Source organism: Harmonia axyridis, chromosome 5 (genome assembly GCF_914767665.1).
Source record: "Harmonia axyridis chromosome 5, icHarAxyr1.1, whole genome shotgun sequence".
In the NCBI taxonomy this organism is placed as follows: Eukaryota; Metazoa; Arthropoda; class Insecta; order Coleoptera; family Coccinellidae; genus Harmonia; species Harmonia axyridis.
The window spans coordinates 33,062,628-33,080,616 of NC_059505.1; the positions used below are offsets into that span (position 1 = coordinate 33,062,628).

Below are 17,989 nucleotides of genomic sequence, written 5' to 3' on the forward strand. Positions count from 1 at the left end.
ATACCAGAATGAGTTATTGGTTTGAGACCTTTTTTAATGATGAACTATTTTCTTGACAGGGTTGAAGGTCAGGTTGTTGGAACAAAAACCACTTCTCAGACCATTGCCGACATGTTTCGATTTTATTCAAAAATCTTCTTCAGGGCTCTATAATAAATTACAAGATTTTTTTTTTTTAAAAACACTAATAAATAAATCATGTTGGAATATACAATGGGACATTACAATTGAATAAATAATTACATGAATATCTGAACAGTACAATGCAAAAAAGGAATTTTTTAAAAAACGAATAGTGAGAGAAACACTAAAAACAATCCAGCCCAGCATACAGGTACTCGATGATTTTACATTAAAAAGGGGAAACCAATTACTTACAGTCTATTTGCGGTTTTTTTGTCAGAATCATGAAATATATGAAATAAATATCACTTTTTGACACCATCAAATTATAATCTAAAACGAACGAAATGATAAAACGGGAACAGACTACTCTGATAATGATAATTATTTACTTATAACATATGTATCATCAGAGTGGTCTGTTCCCGTTTTATCATTTCGTTCGTTTTAGATTATAATTTGATGGTGTCAAAAAGTGATATTTATTTCATATATTTCATGATTCTGACAAAAAACCGCAAATAGACTGTAAGTAATTGGTTTCCCCTTTTTAATGTAAAATCATCAAGTACCTGTATGCTGGGCTGGATTGTTTTTAGTGTTTCTCTCACTATTCGTTTTTTAAAAAATTCCTTTTTTGCATTGTACTGTTCAGATATTCATGTAATTATTTATTCAATTGTAATGTCCCATTGTATATTCCAACATGATTTATTTATTAGTGTTTTTAAAAAAAAAAAAATCTTGTAATTTATTATAGAGCCCTGAAGAAGATTTTTGAATAAAATCGAAACATGTCGGCAATGGTCTGAGAAGTGGTTTTTGTTCCAACAACCTGACCTTCAACCCTGTCAAGAAAATAGTTCAAAGAAGGAAATATCTAAGTCGTTATCATATAGTTACCTTAATTTCATTATCTTTGTCGATCATTCCTTTATGTACAGGTCTATCACACTGGAATCGCTTAACATTATTGTAAAGATAATACCTAGAAACCTTTTCTGAAACACCATTCGCTTGAATAATAGGATTTGGCTCTGGTATTGGTTTCACATTGCAAATTTGAATATCTATTTTTTATAATTAAGGAAGCAACTGATTAAATGTGTTAAAAAATTCAATATTATTTCAACAAGAAAAACTTTGCCAATGGTTGTGACTCTATGATTCCTTGTCCCTGTCTGCTGAAAAATCAAAGTTCCACGATATTTTGAGATTTGTAACACTCAACTGCCAAAAAGTTCTATCTAATTTACTCATATGGAAGGAAAAAGTAATCGCAAAGCTCGGAACCAATATTTTCTTGATGCAAAGGTAAAATGTATTAACTTTTCGAAAGGATACATTGTCCATCAGAATTTATTATAGAATCATCAGGTGGTGTGTTCTTCATCAAAATTTGGGCGGCTGGGAATTCCGTTTGTAATCGTTGTGTAAAGGCACCGATCCTTTCATATTCTAATCCTCTATAAATGAATTGCTTGTTCTATAAAAGAGAAAAATTCAAAGAAAATTGTAATTGAAGTCAGATTATCTTTACACTTGTTCGGTTAAGCTGAACTTACCCTAACAAAGAGTGGAAAACTAAGACCATAGTAACCAACTCTGAAATATTCAGGTTCTGGACGGAGTTGTGTCAATATATTATCGTAGAATTTGGCACGATATTTCAGTATGTCACTCAGAGCTTTGTAATCGAAGGATTGTTCTTCATAAACAGCTGCCAGTTCTTTCAATAGAGGAATACCTTCTTCCCAACACTGTAAATTTCAAAAACCTAAATGATGTCTATTTTTACTCATTAAAATTTTATTTACCTTTCCCTTGTCGAAATAATGAATCATTTGCAAGTAGAGTTTCTCCTTCAATTGACTTTCGGTCAAATTGGCATTGTTAATATCGGTTACTGGCGTATGGTTGGTCCAACTGAGTTGATCTGCATGAAGTTTCATGGTAAAGCCCGCCTCTGTATAATTTTCAGCAGAGAAATGTAAATCGTGCAACTTGTATATATACCTCAGATACATCTCTTTTCGATCGAATTCATTCTTGTAGAAATTCTAGAAGGGTATTAAAATAAAGTAAAATGAATTACCGATGAGAAATTTTCTCAACTCACAAGAAGATTAAATGTGCAAGACATCCTTTTATCCCTATTTTCATCCCCTTGAATAACACTTCGATAATCTAGAAGTCTCTCTAATAAACGACTGACTGATGTAATAAAAGCTGCTCCACTCTCTTTCCAAGTTGGATCTTCACTCTGGACTCTACCCAGGAGCCTGTAAAGAACAATGTTAAAGAAAACGTAACCACAAAAAGAAATTAACATTTCAAGACAACAATCAGTTTTTCATCATATACTTACACATTACTCAAATGCTCCCTTAGGTTGCATGAAAAAATGTCGATATTACATCAAAATATCCAATAAATCATTCTAAGAAATATTTTGAAATGAAAGAAACTTACATGGTATTGAATAGCCTCCTATATTCATCATCTCCCTTATTTTCCGATATCAGTGTATCCAGTTTATCTATAAGTTCAGTTTCTACTTGTCTGAAATTACCCCGTGCTTTCTGTTCGCATTCCATCATATCAAAAAATATGTGAAGGGTGGCCTTGCGAAGTTCAATTTCTGGCACTAGAGTCACTTCCAAAAACGGTCCAACCATTGATGGGATGAATGCTAATTTGCACTCCCCTGCAAAGATAAATCAAAAACCGTGTTGTAATCTTCAACCTAGCATAAGACTTCAAATGGATTTTGAAGCAAAAAATCTCACCTAATTGTGACCACATAGACAAAATTTGGAATCCCATCAATACCCTCATATCCCCGTATTTTTCTATAATTTTTTCTCTTTTTACATCAGAAAACTGTTCCAGCTGAAGGGATTCTTGTGTTAAATAATGAACTGCTAAATTAAAGTAGTTTGTCCAGAGCTGAAACCCAATAACACTAGCAAAAATACTCAAAACCCAAGAAAAACAGCAGCTTACCTCTTTATCAATGTAACCTGAATGTGTATCCAAAAACTTGAAAGCCAAAGGTTGTGCAAGCTCTTGGAGAGATTTCAAAATGATGTTGCTCATAACCATTTTGATTACTAGCCAATCTTTCGAATAAACCTCCTGAACGACCAAATTACGAAACACTAGAAACACTCTCAACAGAAAGTCTTTCAATAGCTTACGATCATAACTAGGGCCCATTAGAACTTCCCATAACCGTTTGTAATGGTACTCATCCAATAACTGTAATATGCCGAGCATGCAAGCAACCAAACAACCCTAAAAATACAAGTTAACATTTGCTAATAACAATTTCATTACAACTCACAATTATCTTTGTATCTTTATCAAGCAACATCAAAACTGTTTGAAGCAACACTTCCAGTATGCTAATACATAAAGTATCAACATCATGATGTATACAATTATTTATCTTTCCCTGTTCATCGCAAAGCTTACGCTGTCTAAAAAGATAACCTAGTATTTCTGACAACACTTCAGTGCATAACGTTAATTCATCTCTATGTATAATATGGAACCTTAAGTGTTTACAAGCACAGCCTAATAGTAAACTTCTGGATTCTGAAAAAGGATAATGTTATCATACCGTATAATTAGGAAAGCCATCTATTAGTTTCTTTCGGAAGTTGCTGATAAAAAAGAACTTTGAAGAGCACAATGCTCTGGAACTAGATGTCATTCTAGTCCAAGTCGTCTTATAACAAAAAAATTATATTATTAAAGAGAACCCTGAGATAAACGTATTGCCAACATCGCAGTCCAAAAGAAACTAAGAAACAGACCACCCCCCAATATTCAAAACTTACCATCATCTTGAAATAGTTTACTGGATACTAAATTTTTTATACAAACTAATTTTGCTTGGACTAATAGTAGAGGTAACTCTTTAGGGATTGTGTCTAACATGGTAGCAGCTATTTTTGAAACTTCTAATATTGGTAATACATCCACCAGTTGTTCATAAACTGAACTAATCGATAGCAGTAAGGCAACCTGAAAGACATTTTTTAATTGTAAAATATGATGGGCTTGAGTTTTCTTTTCTACTGAATAAACTCAATTAAAGGGTGGTAAAGTTCTAATTGGTTCTATTTTTCATATACCTTTGTACTGACCTGGGTATTGGTGATATTTGGATCAGTCATGACCAACATTTTATTCAAGGAATTGAAAACAGCATACAAGTCTCTTTTGAAGCTGTCTTCAAACTGTCCACAAGTAGCTCTTGAAAAAAGTAATCTGCTTTGTATGATAAGTTTGAAAATATACTCCAAACTTTTGTAGCACTTCTGAATAGGTTCCTGTTTCTCAAAGGATAAGATCCAATCAGCGCAATGTTGAACACTTGTGAGCAATCCCCTAAAAATTTCAAAATAATAACATAATAACGCTTGAATTGAGAACAGAAACTCACTTATAAACCAAAGCTGCAGAAAAGTGATTCTTGATATAAGCGTCCAAAACAGGCTTAAAGTGTTGAAATTTAGACTCGTCCAACAAGATGAAAATCGAAACAAGTACGTGAAAAACCAATCCACTATATTGGGTTGAATTTCCATCTTCCGTTGAAAACAGAGCAAATAGAGCATCAAGGACGTCTTGCAAAAATTTAACCAATTCTTCATCGCCCAGTTTCAAAACTCTTTGCAAGGAGTCTTGTATCTTTTCTGGGTGAGACTTCCATCTTAAGAGAGCCAAGAGATCAACTGAAAATAAATCAATTAATTTATGGCAAAATTTCAAACAAATGATGGATTACCATTCTGAGTAAGTTTCGTAGAGCATAACAGAGTTTTGACGAATACAGCTTCCTTATGACTTCGAGAAAATTGCCCGCTAGCTTCATGATTGCCTTCGTAGTCTTTGCCGAAAGCTGGAAGGGACAAGTATCCGCAGTTCTCCAGTTTTTGGGGATCTTCACATTTATATATGTACAATTCGTGAGAACCATCTTGTATAGCTGCGCCATCTTTATCCATTAATCGGATAAACGAGAATCCAAACAGTTTTTTATCATTTTTTTCTCTCGCTGAAAAGATGAAGATATTTGAAATTTGAGCTAAGAAGAAAATTCCTGACATCTTACTTGAACAATGTCTGAATTCGAATCGGACATGAGCTCCTGCGAATTTATCGATTGGCAGTGTTAATCTTGCTAATTCTGCCCAAGCTGGAGAGTTGTGATGGTATATTATCATGGAATTGTAAACAGAAGATCCTTCCATTCCAGAGGCTCCCCATAAGCAATCCTTTAATACGCAAATTTGTTAGGAATTATCGATGATAGAATCAAATCAAGCTACCAGGATCCAGATTTGATTTATGTATTATACATATATGTTTACAGTTTTAGCAAAGATACGTCTTGATGAAGAAGATATACAGGGTGGCCATTTGAAAACGAAACAGACGAGATTACAGACGAAATAAAGTTTTTCGATAGAAATGCTCGGACAGGTCGATTTCTGTTTCGAGGGGGACAACTTAAGATGTAGGTTACGGACGCATAGCGCTTCATCCCTTGCTACTACAACCCTCACCCCCAAATTTTGAATAGGGAAGATGGGGTGAGTGATACCTCATTTGAAAGGTATTTTTATACTGATTTCAGCACAGTAATTGTTTTTTCATTTTATGCATTAGTTCTCGAAATATTCTCAACTAAGTATTTGAAAATGAAGTGGTGTTTTCATGGCACTTGTAGTGTTTTGTGAAAAATCGACATTTTGAGCTTCAAAACAACCATGACTGTTTTCCTTCCTAACTTACTAACGCATGAATATTTCGAGAACTAATGCATAAAATGAAAAAACAATTACTGTGCTGAAATCAGTATAAAAATACCTTGATATTGAGGTATCACTCACCCCATCTTCCCTATTCAAAAATTGGGGGGGGGGGGGGGGGGTTGTAGCAGCAAGGGTTGAAGCGCTATGCGTCCGTAACCTACATCTTAAGTTGTCCCCCTCGAAACAGAAATCGACCTGTCCGAGCATTTCTATCGAAAAACTTTATTTCGTCTGTAATCTCGTCTGTTTCGTTTTCAAATGGCCACCCTGTATAATGCGAGGAACAGACATAAAATCCCGTTAGTTAAATAAAGATAGTATAATTTGAACAATTCCCTTTCAAACATCGCTTTGAGGGAAGAGAGGTACAAGTAGACGTGTTAGAAATGTGTCAGTCTAGATTATCTGAATTCTGAGGTAATATCTTGTAGGAACAAGAATGATGTTATTTCAATTCAATTTCTAAATAAAAAAAAATATTGAAAAAAATTAAGACATTAATGTAATTTATTTGTACAAGTTTTTTAGGTGCACCTGAATATTTTTGATAAGACTAAAATTCACCTGTATCCTATTCTTTTCACTGTCCAGCACCACAACTGTAACTTCTATATTCTTGCCAGTGGACTTCCCACCTCTTTCAAAATCTCCCCTTTCCAAAGAAATGTATAGGTCATTTCTGACATCTCCCGGCATGATTACATCAGGAAAACCTAATTTTTTCGTCAAACTGACATTCTTGAACAACAACTGATTGTCTTCCTTGATTTGTCTCAGTTCGCCATGCAGTATTTTGAGAGATATCATTATCCCATAATTTGGAGGACAAGTGAGAGCGTTAAATTTTCCTATTTGCTTTATTATGAATTCGTGTAACTGGTGAAAGTCTTTTTCTTCCCCTTGAAAAACCTACAAGAAGAAATTATAACATATGTATTAAATATTGGTCAATTGTTTGGTATGGTACCTTCATGTTGAATTCCTTTTCGTCTGAATCCTTGTCTTTACTGGCCAAAAATTTACCTAGAGGTTGCACGCCAACACCGTAGGGTCTTTTGTACACCTGCTGTTGTAAAGTAGCGTATTTTTCAGTCTTTTTCGAGGTATCGGAGTAAATCATTTTTCCGATTCTTATTATATGAGCAATTATAAAAATATCACTATTCAAGTCCGAGTTACCTAAGTCCTGGAATAACTTGAGTAAGTAAAATCATCTTGAAACGCAAAAAGAAAATTCTTTACCGTGAAGAATGTGCAGTTACTGTGCAATTTCTCTACATAATTGGAAAAACCCTCTTTGGATATCCTGACCAGAAATCTCTCTGTTATATATTTGCATTTGGCAGCATCGTATAGAGAAAAATATATTTCGGTATCTTCGCCGATGTGATGCCCAAAGTCACGCATACAGAAGTACAGATGATGGGTCAGGACTTTCTTGGTTTCCTTCTTCTTGAGTGTTCCCCTGGCCTGGAAAACAAAATTAAAAATACTCGCACCTTTCACATAACAAGACCAATATTCAATATTTAGGCTTTCTAGCCATGTTCTACTCGGTTATTGGCCTAACGTTTCACCTACAACTGCGGTAAGCATCTTCTGATTGAAGTTTGTGATTTGGTTATTTTCAACTCGTTGATTAAATGAAGTAAACAATATATTCTGTCATACTTTAAATATTTCAACACGTACCAACCATGAGTGCTAATGCCCACGTTTTTAACTTACATGCAAAATAAGTCAAAACATCAGTTTCTGCATGGCCCGACAAACTGGTAGATGACACCATACTCTTCAAATAGGTAGAACACGTTTTTACTTGAAATTACACAGCTTTTTCCTTACTAACAACGTTTTTACTACTATTGAAAGTAATAAAATTAAAATTGCCTAAATCATTGGAAAGCTAATGGTCTGATGCAACTTTTAGGGTTACATGTTTCATTGGACATCAAGGTAATAGGAAATCCAAAAATTTCTCTGACACTATAGCTAATTCAAAAATATATTATTTTGAAAAGTTGCGCTATGGACATTCAACAACATTAAGTTGAAAACACGAAGAAAATCTTAAGTGAATTTAATTTAAATTTTGAGCAGAGAAAAATGCATATTCTAAGATATCTTTTTTGGTGGAAATTAGTTGTAGATGGTACGTACACCTTAAGGGTAACACCCTGTATATTTTAAAAAGTGTATAGTAAATCGTTTAACTTCAGAAGTATTTCCATAACATTTCAGTATTATCTTCTGTAAATTTAAAAATGTTTCAGGTGAACTACTGTATATTTTCAAGTTGTAATAGTTTATGATAGATATTACATTTTTCAAAGTTTATTTTAAAGAATGAAGAACCAATGAAGACCCAAGTCAATAAGTAGTATCTTATTCTATTCATTATTTAATTATGAATATGGGCAATACTTGTCTATTGATGAATATGAATCTCAGAGTAATAAACATATTCACTACTCTAAACAATAAGCAGTAAATAATGAACATGTTTATTACTCTGAGGTTTGAATTAGCTAAAAGTTTACTTTCAACGTTCGACTTACCGTAGTATTTTCTGCGCTTGAAACATGTACATGATAAAGCTCTACTACAGACATCGAATCAGAATTTACCATTTCAGCTCCTTGTCTTGGTACCAAGTCCAATCCCAGTTTTCTGGAACAAAAATTTACAATATGAACTAACTGAATTTCAATAAGGGACGGAGTTTGAAGGAATCATCTCAACCTTCTTTTTCTCAATGAATACTAGAATGTGGGTGCATATATAATCATCCAATCATACAAAGTAAATGAATTAAATTGAAAAATGAAATATTTTTTTCGAAGTGTCTTGCAAAGATCTGGTGAAAATCTCAAGAAAATAATTCTTCAAATAATATAAGTCACTCATAGAGTGAGATCTAATTTAAAAAAAACCTCCAAGTTAAAAACTAAGCAGGATGAGTTTTATAGTTGGTATAGTAATTAACCACTTTTTTCAAATAGCTTTACAATATATTGAAGACCTCTTTGGGTATGCAACCAATAATATCTCATTGCTGTTATTCCAATGTATAAATTCAAAGAATCCTAGAATCTCAAGGTGGATGATATGAGTCATCCTGAAGAACATTCCAAGAGAATACCAGCTGGTGAGAAACGAGAGAGGACGATAAAACAAAGATGCCTTCGTTTACTTTTTGTCTTATCATTCCATTTCGCAACCGGCTAATAAAGCAAAAATCTGATAGTGTGGCACATGCCAAGAGTGTCGTCTACACACATTTAGCAGCTGGACACAACCTATTTAAAGTTCAGGGACGAAGTTATCTTCAGTTGACGGTGTTAGGACGATCAGGAATTGTCTGATGTTACCTGGTCCTTTCGAGAAGTAGATAACTACTGATCAAACGATAATTAATAAATATAGATAAATAACGACAAAGTTCATGATATATTGGTTAGATTCCAGATGAAAGAAATATGATTTTTCACATGATCAGATCATGAAGCAGCTCTAATTATAAAACAAACAAAAATTGCTGTCCACTCAAAGATGAAGAATTACACTATGAGACATTAAAACTATAACGTATAATTCCAAAATACAAATTTTCATTCTAAAATAAAACGAGCGTTCATTTAAATTCGTGATCAAATTAGAGTTGATTTTATGTGACTAGGAGTAGCGCTTAGCTTGTACCAGTAACATTTGTTTACATACTTCGAATCTGGAAAGAATATGGTACAAGCTAAGCGCTACTTGTCATCACAGAAAATCAACTCCAATTTCTCCACAGCACTCTTGGCCACGAATTTTAATGAACGCTCGTTACATATATTCAATTTCTTTCAATATGACGTACAGCATCGAATTTCTTCGATATTCATAATAAGGAATTTCTGTAGTGTAAGCCTTGTAAAAATAAAAAAAAAACTCAAGAGGTCGAATCGGGAAAACGGGCTGGCTACGACATATTTCCCTTTAGTAAGATTGTACTCTCAGGGAAGTGGACTAACCGACCATTGCATGTCAAAACAACTCCCCTTGTATATTGTTAAGCATGGTATAGAAAGATCAAACTGGTCGAAGCTCTAAAAGACTTTTTTCTAGCCTATATACCCTTATATTCAATCTAATATCTCCCTTATCTTGGCTTATTTCCTTTGTCTTTTCTGCTCTAAATAATGATCATCATTACTATTGTTATCTGTAAATCGTGTGCCTCACATACTATTATTCTGTTGATTTAGCTAACTTAGCTTCCATCACACTCCACTCAGAAAGCAAATGATGCCACAATACAGGGATAGTGATTGCTTAGGTGGTTTAATTGTTATTAAGAATTGGAATTACAAAATCTATTCTTAAAATATATTTTTAAATCGTATTGAAAATATGAGGTTATCCAACTTCAATGACATGTATAGGGATTCACGGCTTGGCTTGATATTCAACTACTTGACTCAAGCTCAAGCCAAGTTGGCTTGAGTTTGACTTGAAATCAACTTAAGTTCAAGTCAAGTTGTAGTTTTTCAATGTTAAGTCAAGTATTTATTTATTAAGTAACATGACTTAACATTGAAAAACTACAACTTGACTTGAACTTAAGTTGATCTCAAGTCAAACTCAAGCAAACTTGGCTTGAGCTTGAGTCAAGTAGTTGAATATCAAGCCAAGCCGTGAATTCCTAGACATGTACTCCCAATTGCTATTTGGTTTGCAAAAATGGTAACATTGTTGTCATTGTTACTGATTCCACAGAAATGCACAGTAACATAAATTGAAGATTTTAATGATCGACCCTCATGCAAAGACGCAAGGGTCCAAGAAAACTGCCGTTGGATTCTGTTCTCGTTGATGGTAATATATGTAGTTGACTAGTACCAGCAAGTTCACTTTTAATCTTGTTAAGGAACTAATTTTATGTGAGCTTTCTTAAAAATGTTTTGAAGCTTATTATTGGTTTTAGGATAAAAATTGAAAGCTCTAAAACCCTTGTCCGCATCAGGATTTTTCACAGGTGTTATTTAAACGTTTGTTCTTATAAAGGGTGTTTTTTTAGAGCTATAGAACTTTAAATTGCAATAAAACAACGATGGATTATTCGATTGACATGAATTTTATTTATCCGCAAGATAATCTTGTGGCATTATATTTTAAATATGATTTCTGGCATATGACCGTCACGGCTGGTTCAGATGTAGTCCAATCTGGACGTCCAATTTTCGATGACTTTTTCCAACATTTGTGGCCGTATATCGGCAATAACACGACGAATGTTGTCTTCCAAATGGTCAAGGATTTGTGGCTTATCCGCATAGACCAATGACTTTACATAGCCCCACAGAAAGTAGTCTAGCACACACAAGATCTTGGAGGCCAATTCACAGGTCCAAAACGTAAAATTAGGCTGTCACCAAACGTGTCTTTCAATAAATCGATTGTGGCACGAGCTGTGTGACATGTTGCACCGTCTTGTTGGAACCACAGCTCCTGGACATCATGGTTGTTCAATTCAGGAATGAAAGTAAGTAATCATGGCACTATACCGATCACAATTGACTGTAACGTTCTGGCCATCATCGTTTTTGAAGAAGTACGGACCAATGATTCCACCAGCCCATAAAGCGCACCAAACAGTCAGTTTTTCTGGATGTAACTGTGTTTCGACATACACTTGATGATTAGCTTCACTCCTAATGCGGCTGTTTTGTTTGTTGACGTAGCCATTCAACCAGAATGATGGACGATTTTGTCGACGATAAAATGGACGTAGTGCGCGATACGTATTCCGCACAGAACCATTATTTTCGAAATAAAATTGCACTATTTGCAAGCGTTGTTCAGGCGTGAGTCTATTCATGATGAATTACCAAACTGAGAATAAATCACTTGACATCTGTTAAATCGGTCGCCTTCTTGAACAGTAATGCCAACTTAAAGTTATATACCTCGAAAAAACACCCTTTATTCGTTTATAAATTTCTATACTAAGTGATCTATAACCATTTGAAACGGCAATTTGGAATATTTCGTTCTTTTCTTTATTAAGCTGAGTGAAAAATTCATGTAGACGAGACTATGGTCACTTCAACTTTCAAGTGTCGTACTTCATAACATATATTGAAGGTGTTTATGTTTTCGAACAACCCTCGTGCAGAGAAGCAAGGGTCCAAGACAAGCCTGCCGTTGGGTTCTGCTCTCGCTGATGTTAATATATGCAGTTGACATGCACCAGCAAGTCGTCCGCTTTTAACCTTGCTAAGGAGGTTATTGGCCGTTGACTATGCGAATAGCTCACTGTAAGTCAAGTAGCCGCCCGGTTGGTAGGTAGGTACCTAAGCGGGTACCCCATGCTCTCACTAAAAGCGGTATCCTCCTGTACGCTCAGAGTCGCGCTGGATACGTCTTGGCGGAGTACAGTGGCTCGCGCAAATTCGGTATTTTGCGCCCGGGGCGGTAGGTAAGAACCACGACTGCCGGTGAAGGAGCAGCTTGTATTTCGATGGAATCACACTCTTAATTTTCGTGATGAAATATGGCTGAAGGTGTTGTAACCGGCGACGTCTGTAGACGATGATTAGCGTCTTGGGTTTATACTGGAGCGCCAATAGATTCAGACTGTCTCGTTGATACCTTGAAAGCTCTTGTTCTGAGCCTTGTTTCTCGATCTATGAGCAATACAACTGATTTTTTAATCGATTGAGAGGTCCAATTGGTCTTATTTATTATCTTATTATTTATATCATTAGTGTATACAGTTGTTTTGTTACCGTAAATAATGAGTTGTTAAAGAAGTCAAAATTACGAATTCACGAATATTGAAAATATCATCAATTCTTTTGCGAAAAACGAAAAGTTACCAATTTTTATTGCTTTCGCAAATTACAAATATTGACTTACCACAATGTAGATTAGTGTTCAAACAAATTATGTGAAAACCCCATAATAATAAGTGGTTATAAGAGGAAAAAATCTATAATGTCGCTTTGAACTGAGCAGTCACGTGATGGTATTTCCTCTCAACAGGAAATAACATATCGTGAAGGGTTGATTGCCACATCCATCAACTGAGTACATCGGTTCATATATTCTTAGAAAACAAATATAAAACTAATAGGCATAATTTGCAAGTTCTCTCTTATTAAGATTACGCCAAGCTTTCAAGAAAATGCAATTCCAAAACATGATGATTGTGTAGGTATATTCCAATGACCCCTATATGGTAATCTTTGAGGTCAGTGTGTCATACGACACTTCAATTGCAAACAACAACAAACTATTCTGATATAATTGAACATTGTCATAGGTGGCAGTGACGCAAATCTGATTCAAATAATGTGATTCTATAAATATTATTTCGCCAAGATTAACGGTACCTACGTGTCAAATTGACGTCGAAAACCCACGATTAATTGTATTTGGATTCGAAATCTGAACAAAATTTTCCTTTCTAATGAAGTAGCTATAAAGCATAATTTTTATACGAATCTTCTCTTCGATGCGCTATATATAATCACAAAATTGCAGCAATTTTAGCGATATTTCATAACCAACTACACAGATTTTCAGTTGGAACGAATCTATATTTTTGGAGAAACCATTGGACGGATTTGGCACTAGCGCAATCAGACCACAAGCGTACCCAGAAAATTTCAAGTCTCTAGGTTTTTTCTTTCGAAGGTTTGGCGCACTGAAACGAACGCCTATAATGAGTAGGTCTATATGATCGTAAATTAAAAGAATAAAAGAAAACGACACTACAAAAAAAAATATATTAACTATCAACAAAAATAAATGCATATTCAAATCAACAAAGTACCATATTAAGATGACGCTATCTCATCAATAACTTGCAGAACCCTCTGCTTAAACAATCTCTTCTGAGCAGGAGTAAACTCTGCTATATCTGGTAAAATACTCCTAAAGAAATCCAGGTCTGGAGTCATAGGTTTCGCAGTGTCCAACAAAAAATTCTTCATAATCTCCAAAAAATCCTCCTTCAACTTAGGTTTCTTAGCTATTTGCGTTTTTTGTGCTTCATCCTCATTCTCTATTGTTTTCCGTTTCTTCTTCCTGGTGTTCTGCTCTAGAAAATGCAACGAATAGTCGTCCGAATTGCTTTCAACGTCATCCAGGAGAATGTGGGGCTTGACGTCTATATCCACGTCTTGAGATGTATCCTCATCGTCCTCCCCAGCGTGTGGATCAGAGTGGTCCAAGTCGCCACCATCGTTCAAAGCCAAACGGTTGCGTGCTCGTATGAAAGGTAATATGAACTGTAGATCATCAAACAGGTAATATTTCTTTACGTATCTAGTGCCGGATAGAGTCAATGGTCTGCTGAGGTATCGGGTCAGCCCAGCTCTGAGATTTTTCCACCTGGATTTGCATTCGTGCACTGAAAATCAAGAAATATGTTTTTATATTTGATGATATCGCGTATGATAAGAATGATAAAAGATGCAATTTCGGATCACTTGAAGCTTATGCTTGTGGTGGACAGAAGGAAGAAAACTTCTCATTGGAGCGTTTAGACAATTGAAGAACTTAACCTAACCTAACCAAAGAAACAAGCTCATTGCCGAAGAGTCCCTCTAGTGTTCATGGTGGAAAGAAAGAAGGTATAAAAACTTCAGTTGTAGACTCGTCAAGGTTCTTAAACTTGAATGCGATCAAAACACCAAATCAATCTATTCCAAGTGAACATAATAGAGAAGAGGTAGGTACTGGTCCTATTAACTAAAATAAAACTTGGATGCGTAATTGCATTGTGAAAATAAGAAAGTGAGATATAGAAGCTCAAAAATATTTTAATACGACTCTACACCTTTTAGGCAATATTTTGAATCCAATTTCAATTCATCATCAGTATACTAAAGTGCCTATGCTGAAATTATCCTAACCTAACCTTCAACCCAAGACTTGAAAAACAATTACAAGATCAAAGGGAACACTTACATAAGGTGTTAAAAAAAATAAAAACGGCAAAAGGCCTGAAAAATCAAAAGCCCATGGAACATCCTTTCTGAATCATGGAAATAATAACTCAACATGTGTTGAAGTTGGAGTTGAGATGACAATCATAATTACGAATCCATAATTCACGAGAGCAGCCAACTAAAATACTTTCATCTGTTGTTATAATTACTGCGAAACTAGAAGAAACTCCTAAGGACAATCAGACATAGCTTTGAAACTCCTCTCTCATTATGTATTCAGCAGAATAATGCAAATTCGGATTTACCAAAAAGAGATTCAAACGAAAATAATAGAGAATTATTGCAACTTGAAAATTTGCTACTTTATTAAAAATCATAATTATAATGAATTATTACCAAACAAGATTTGGAAAGTGTACACTTGCAACGCATTGAAAATTAAAGATCTCTAACCTGCCTGCACATTTGTATTTATATTTCATGTCACCTTGATGCGTAAGTTGATAGTGATCAAATAATAATTATTTCTGATTGTTTGGTTCAGTGTTATGGACGAACAAATAGAGATAGCAACCTTCAAGTCTAAACCTTAAACATTTTGTTTGGTTTTTTTTTTCATCCATTGCACATTTCATAAAGATATAGTTTTATATAGCTATCAGAATACCATCTTGGCAGCAGATTAGTTATCCAGAAAGCTGGATCATGCAGAAAAACATAAGATTTCTTTCTTTCCTCATTCAAAATATGCTTGGCTCAATTTTCCCATCTACACTATAGCGTTGAATCACAATTTTCTCAAACATATTTCAACAATTTACTCCGTTCAAAATCCATTTAACATTAACGTTTCCATGCTACAACAAAATATCAAGCTCCAAAGTAGTGATATCGCTGTAACAGCAATTTTGGAACAACAAACATCGAGTTCCATTTGGATTCTTCAGTGACATTGACCACAGATATTTGACAGCAAAAAGCAAATACGTCAACATTAAAACAAAGTTGCAACAATAACTCTCTACTAAATACGTAATGAAATCCAGATGTGTTTGAATCTCCGTCATGGTGGCACGACTGAAACAAACAAACCTAGCTACACCAATCTGTAATGAATATGACCGTACAACAAATGAATTGCTCCACTCGAATGTCACCTAGATGTAGCATAGTAGATAGGCAAGAAGAAGAACCTCAAGCACCACGCAACCCTAACCTAAAACCAAGATACCAAAACCTTCACACTCACCTGTGCTACCAACAACGTCAGCTATCTCCTGCCAACTCCTCTCCTGCAGCTCCTTATTGGAGTATTCCTGGCAGGTATAGTCGTAGATACCCCTTCTCTTCTCCACCTCCCTAACGAACAGTCTGTTCAGTGACATGTCATCGCCAAACCGCTCCATGTTGAACAACACGTCGGCTCTCCAGTCTCCGCTTCACTGTCGTCAGCCAGCCGACTAGAAAGCGACGAGACGCGAGGCGAACGCGTGATCGCAGATTGCGTGGCAAGCGTCACGCCATGTGACCCGTATCGAGCACGAAGCTGCACGATCGTGAGGCGATGACGGCATACGTGGTCAGGTAGGTCGATCGGGAAGGAGGGAAATGGAATTGCATACGCGATAGCATGCGAGGAGCATCGAGGTGTTGTTATGTGTGTAGCACGTGGGGGCGGGCGGTTCAAAGTAACAAGCGACACTCGAGAGCTTATCTGTGACAAAGCGATGTTTGGTCAAATGTTACGAATGTTTTTTATCATAACCTGCATCATGATCATTGTTTCATGAGTTGACGAGCGTGCAAAATCTCGAGATTAAAACACGTCGATGATAAGTAACGGAAACAAGTCTATCTTTTTGAGCGCTTGTTCTAGTTTGGAATTTTGTGCCGTGAATGGTCTTAAACGATTGCTTTCGGCTTACATATAAAGAAATCAAGGTCAAAATCAGTTTTGTTCATCAGATCAGATACGTAGCTTCTATAATAATCAAATTTTCCTCATCTGATACCCTCTGAACCAAAGAATATCTTTGGGAGAACGGACCGACAAATTTGAATCGAGAATATTCTTCCATGATTTGGCACCCATAAACAGAGTGTCTCAAGTTCGAGTACCTGATACGGTATTCAATTGTGAATGACTTTATGTTTCATCTGTTGCATTGAACCAAATAATTTTCAAAATATCAATAAAGAAAATTGAAAAAAAAAACAAAATGTTCGAACTCAGTATTTCGTTCATTAGACTTATAATCTCAATGTCCTAAGCGTGAACTGTCAGCACATTTTGAAAGTAGAAGAATGTGAAAATGTCGGGCATCTTTTGAATTCAGGAATTATAGTCACAGGGATAGGGAAAGATGAAGGAGTAGCCTATCTCATAGACCTATAATACTTGGACATGTTGCTTCTTAGAAAAACTGTTCTTTCAACCAAACCCTATCAAAACCTTTACAGTGCAACATTAACAAAAAATAATACCATCAAACCCAGAATCTTATTAACTGAAATATACAGGGTGATTCCCAAGAAACCCAGTATCTTATTACCTGAAATATACAGGGTGATTCATCAGCTTACCGACCCACCTTGTCATATGAAATATCATCTAATTTTACAAAAAAAACCTTATGGGAATTAATATAACAGGCCAATTGAAAAGTCCCCGATCTATCATAGTAAAACACAGTTTTTTGGCAGAATTCGATTTTATTATTCAACATAGTTGCCTTCGAGGCCGATACAGCGATTATAGCGATCTTCCAACTTTTCGATACCATTTTTGTAGTACGACTTGTCTTTCGCTTCAAAATAGGTTCGGCGATTACTTCTAGATTGGCGCTAAATTCCTTTCCACCGAGCATTCTTCTGAAGTCTGAGAACAAGAAAAAGTCGCTGGGGTCAGATCTGGCGAATACGGTGGATGCAAGAAGCAATTCGATGCCCAATTCATGCATTTTCGCCATCGTTTTCATTGATTTGTGGCACAGCGCATTGTCTTGATGAAACAGCACCTTTTTTTTCTTCAAATGGGGCCATTTTTTAACGATTTCATCCTTTAAATGATCCAATAACGCTATATAATAATCGCTG

At 35.4% G+C, this 17,989-nt stretch overlaps 2 protein-coding genes across 2 annotated transcripts in view; both read right to left on the minus strand.

Annotated features, from left to right (window-relative positions):
- Window positions 1-17,989, minus strand: part of LOC123681280 (dedicator of cytokinesis protein 3) — an 82,238-nt gene that overhangs the window by 4,863 nt on the left and 59,386 nt on the right. Inside the window, exons 4-21 of the mRNA XM_045619593.1 lie at window positions 8,510-8,621; window positions 7,194-7,421; window positions 6,919-7,137; window positions 6,516-6,860; window positions 5,249-5,411; window positions 4,922-5,191; window positions 4,577-4,868; window positions 4,278-4,521; window positions 3,969-4,155; window positions 3,470-3,723; window positions 3,130-3,420; window positions 2,913-3,072; window positions 2,596-2,830; window positions 2,243-2,405; window positions 1,941-2,183; window positions 1,689-1,883; window positions 1,468-1,609; window positions 1,027-1,193 (exon numbers count right to left, since the gene is read on the minus strand). Of these exons, the coding sequence (XP_045475549.1) occupies window positions 1,027-1,193; window positions 1,468-1,609; window positions 1,689-1,883; window positions 1,941-2,183; window positions 2,243-2,405; window positions 2,596-2,830; window positions 2,913-3,072; window positions 3,130-3,420; window positions 3,470-3,723; window positions 3,969-4,155; window positions 4,278-4,521; window positions 4,577-4,868; window positions 4,922-5,191; window positions 5,249-5,411; window positions 6,516-6,860; window positions 6,919-7,137; window positions 7,194-7,421; window positions 8,510-8,621 (3,910 nt within the window). The remainder of the gene's footprint in view (window positions 1-1,026; window positions 1,194-1,467; window positions 1,610-1,688; window positions 1,884-1,940; window positions 2,184-2,242; window positions 2,406-2,595; window positions 2,831-2,912; window positions 3,073-3,129; window positions 3,421-3,469; window positions 3,724-3,968; window positions 4,156-4,277; window positions 4,522-4,576; window positions 4,869-4,921; window positions 5,192-5,248; window positions 5,412-6,515; window positions 6,861-6,918; window positions 7,138-7,193; window positions 7,422-8,509; window positions 8,622-17,989) is intronic.
- Window positions 13,713-17,462, minus strand: LOC123681283. Its single transcript, XM_045619596.1, has 2 exons — window positions 16,143-17,462; window positions 13,713-14,352 (listed from the first exon to the last, which is right to left on the minus strand). Exons 1-2 carry the CDS (start codon window positions 16,297-16,299, stop codon window positions 13,778-13,780), a joined length of 732 nt encoding a protein of 243 aa, XP_045475552.1. The 5' UTR covers window positions 16,300-17,462; the 3' UTR covers window positions 13,713-13,777.

Excerpts from the sequence above, each read along its gene's own strand:
- LOC123681283 (XM_045619596.1), bottom strand. The coding sequence starts at position 16,299 with ATGGAGCGGTTTGGCGATGACATGTCACTGAACAGACTGTTCGTTAGG. Across the intron at positions 14,353-16,142 it reads TGACGTTGTTGGTAGCACAG|TGCACGAATGCAAATCCAGG; the intron begins GTGAGTGTGAAG and ends CTTGATTTTCAG.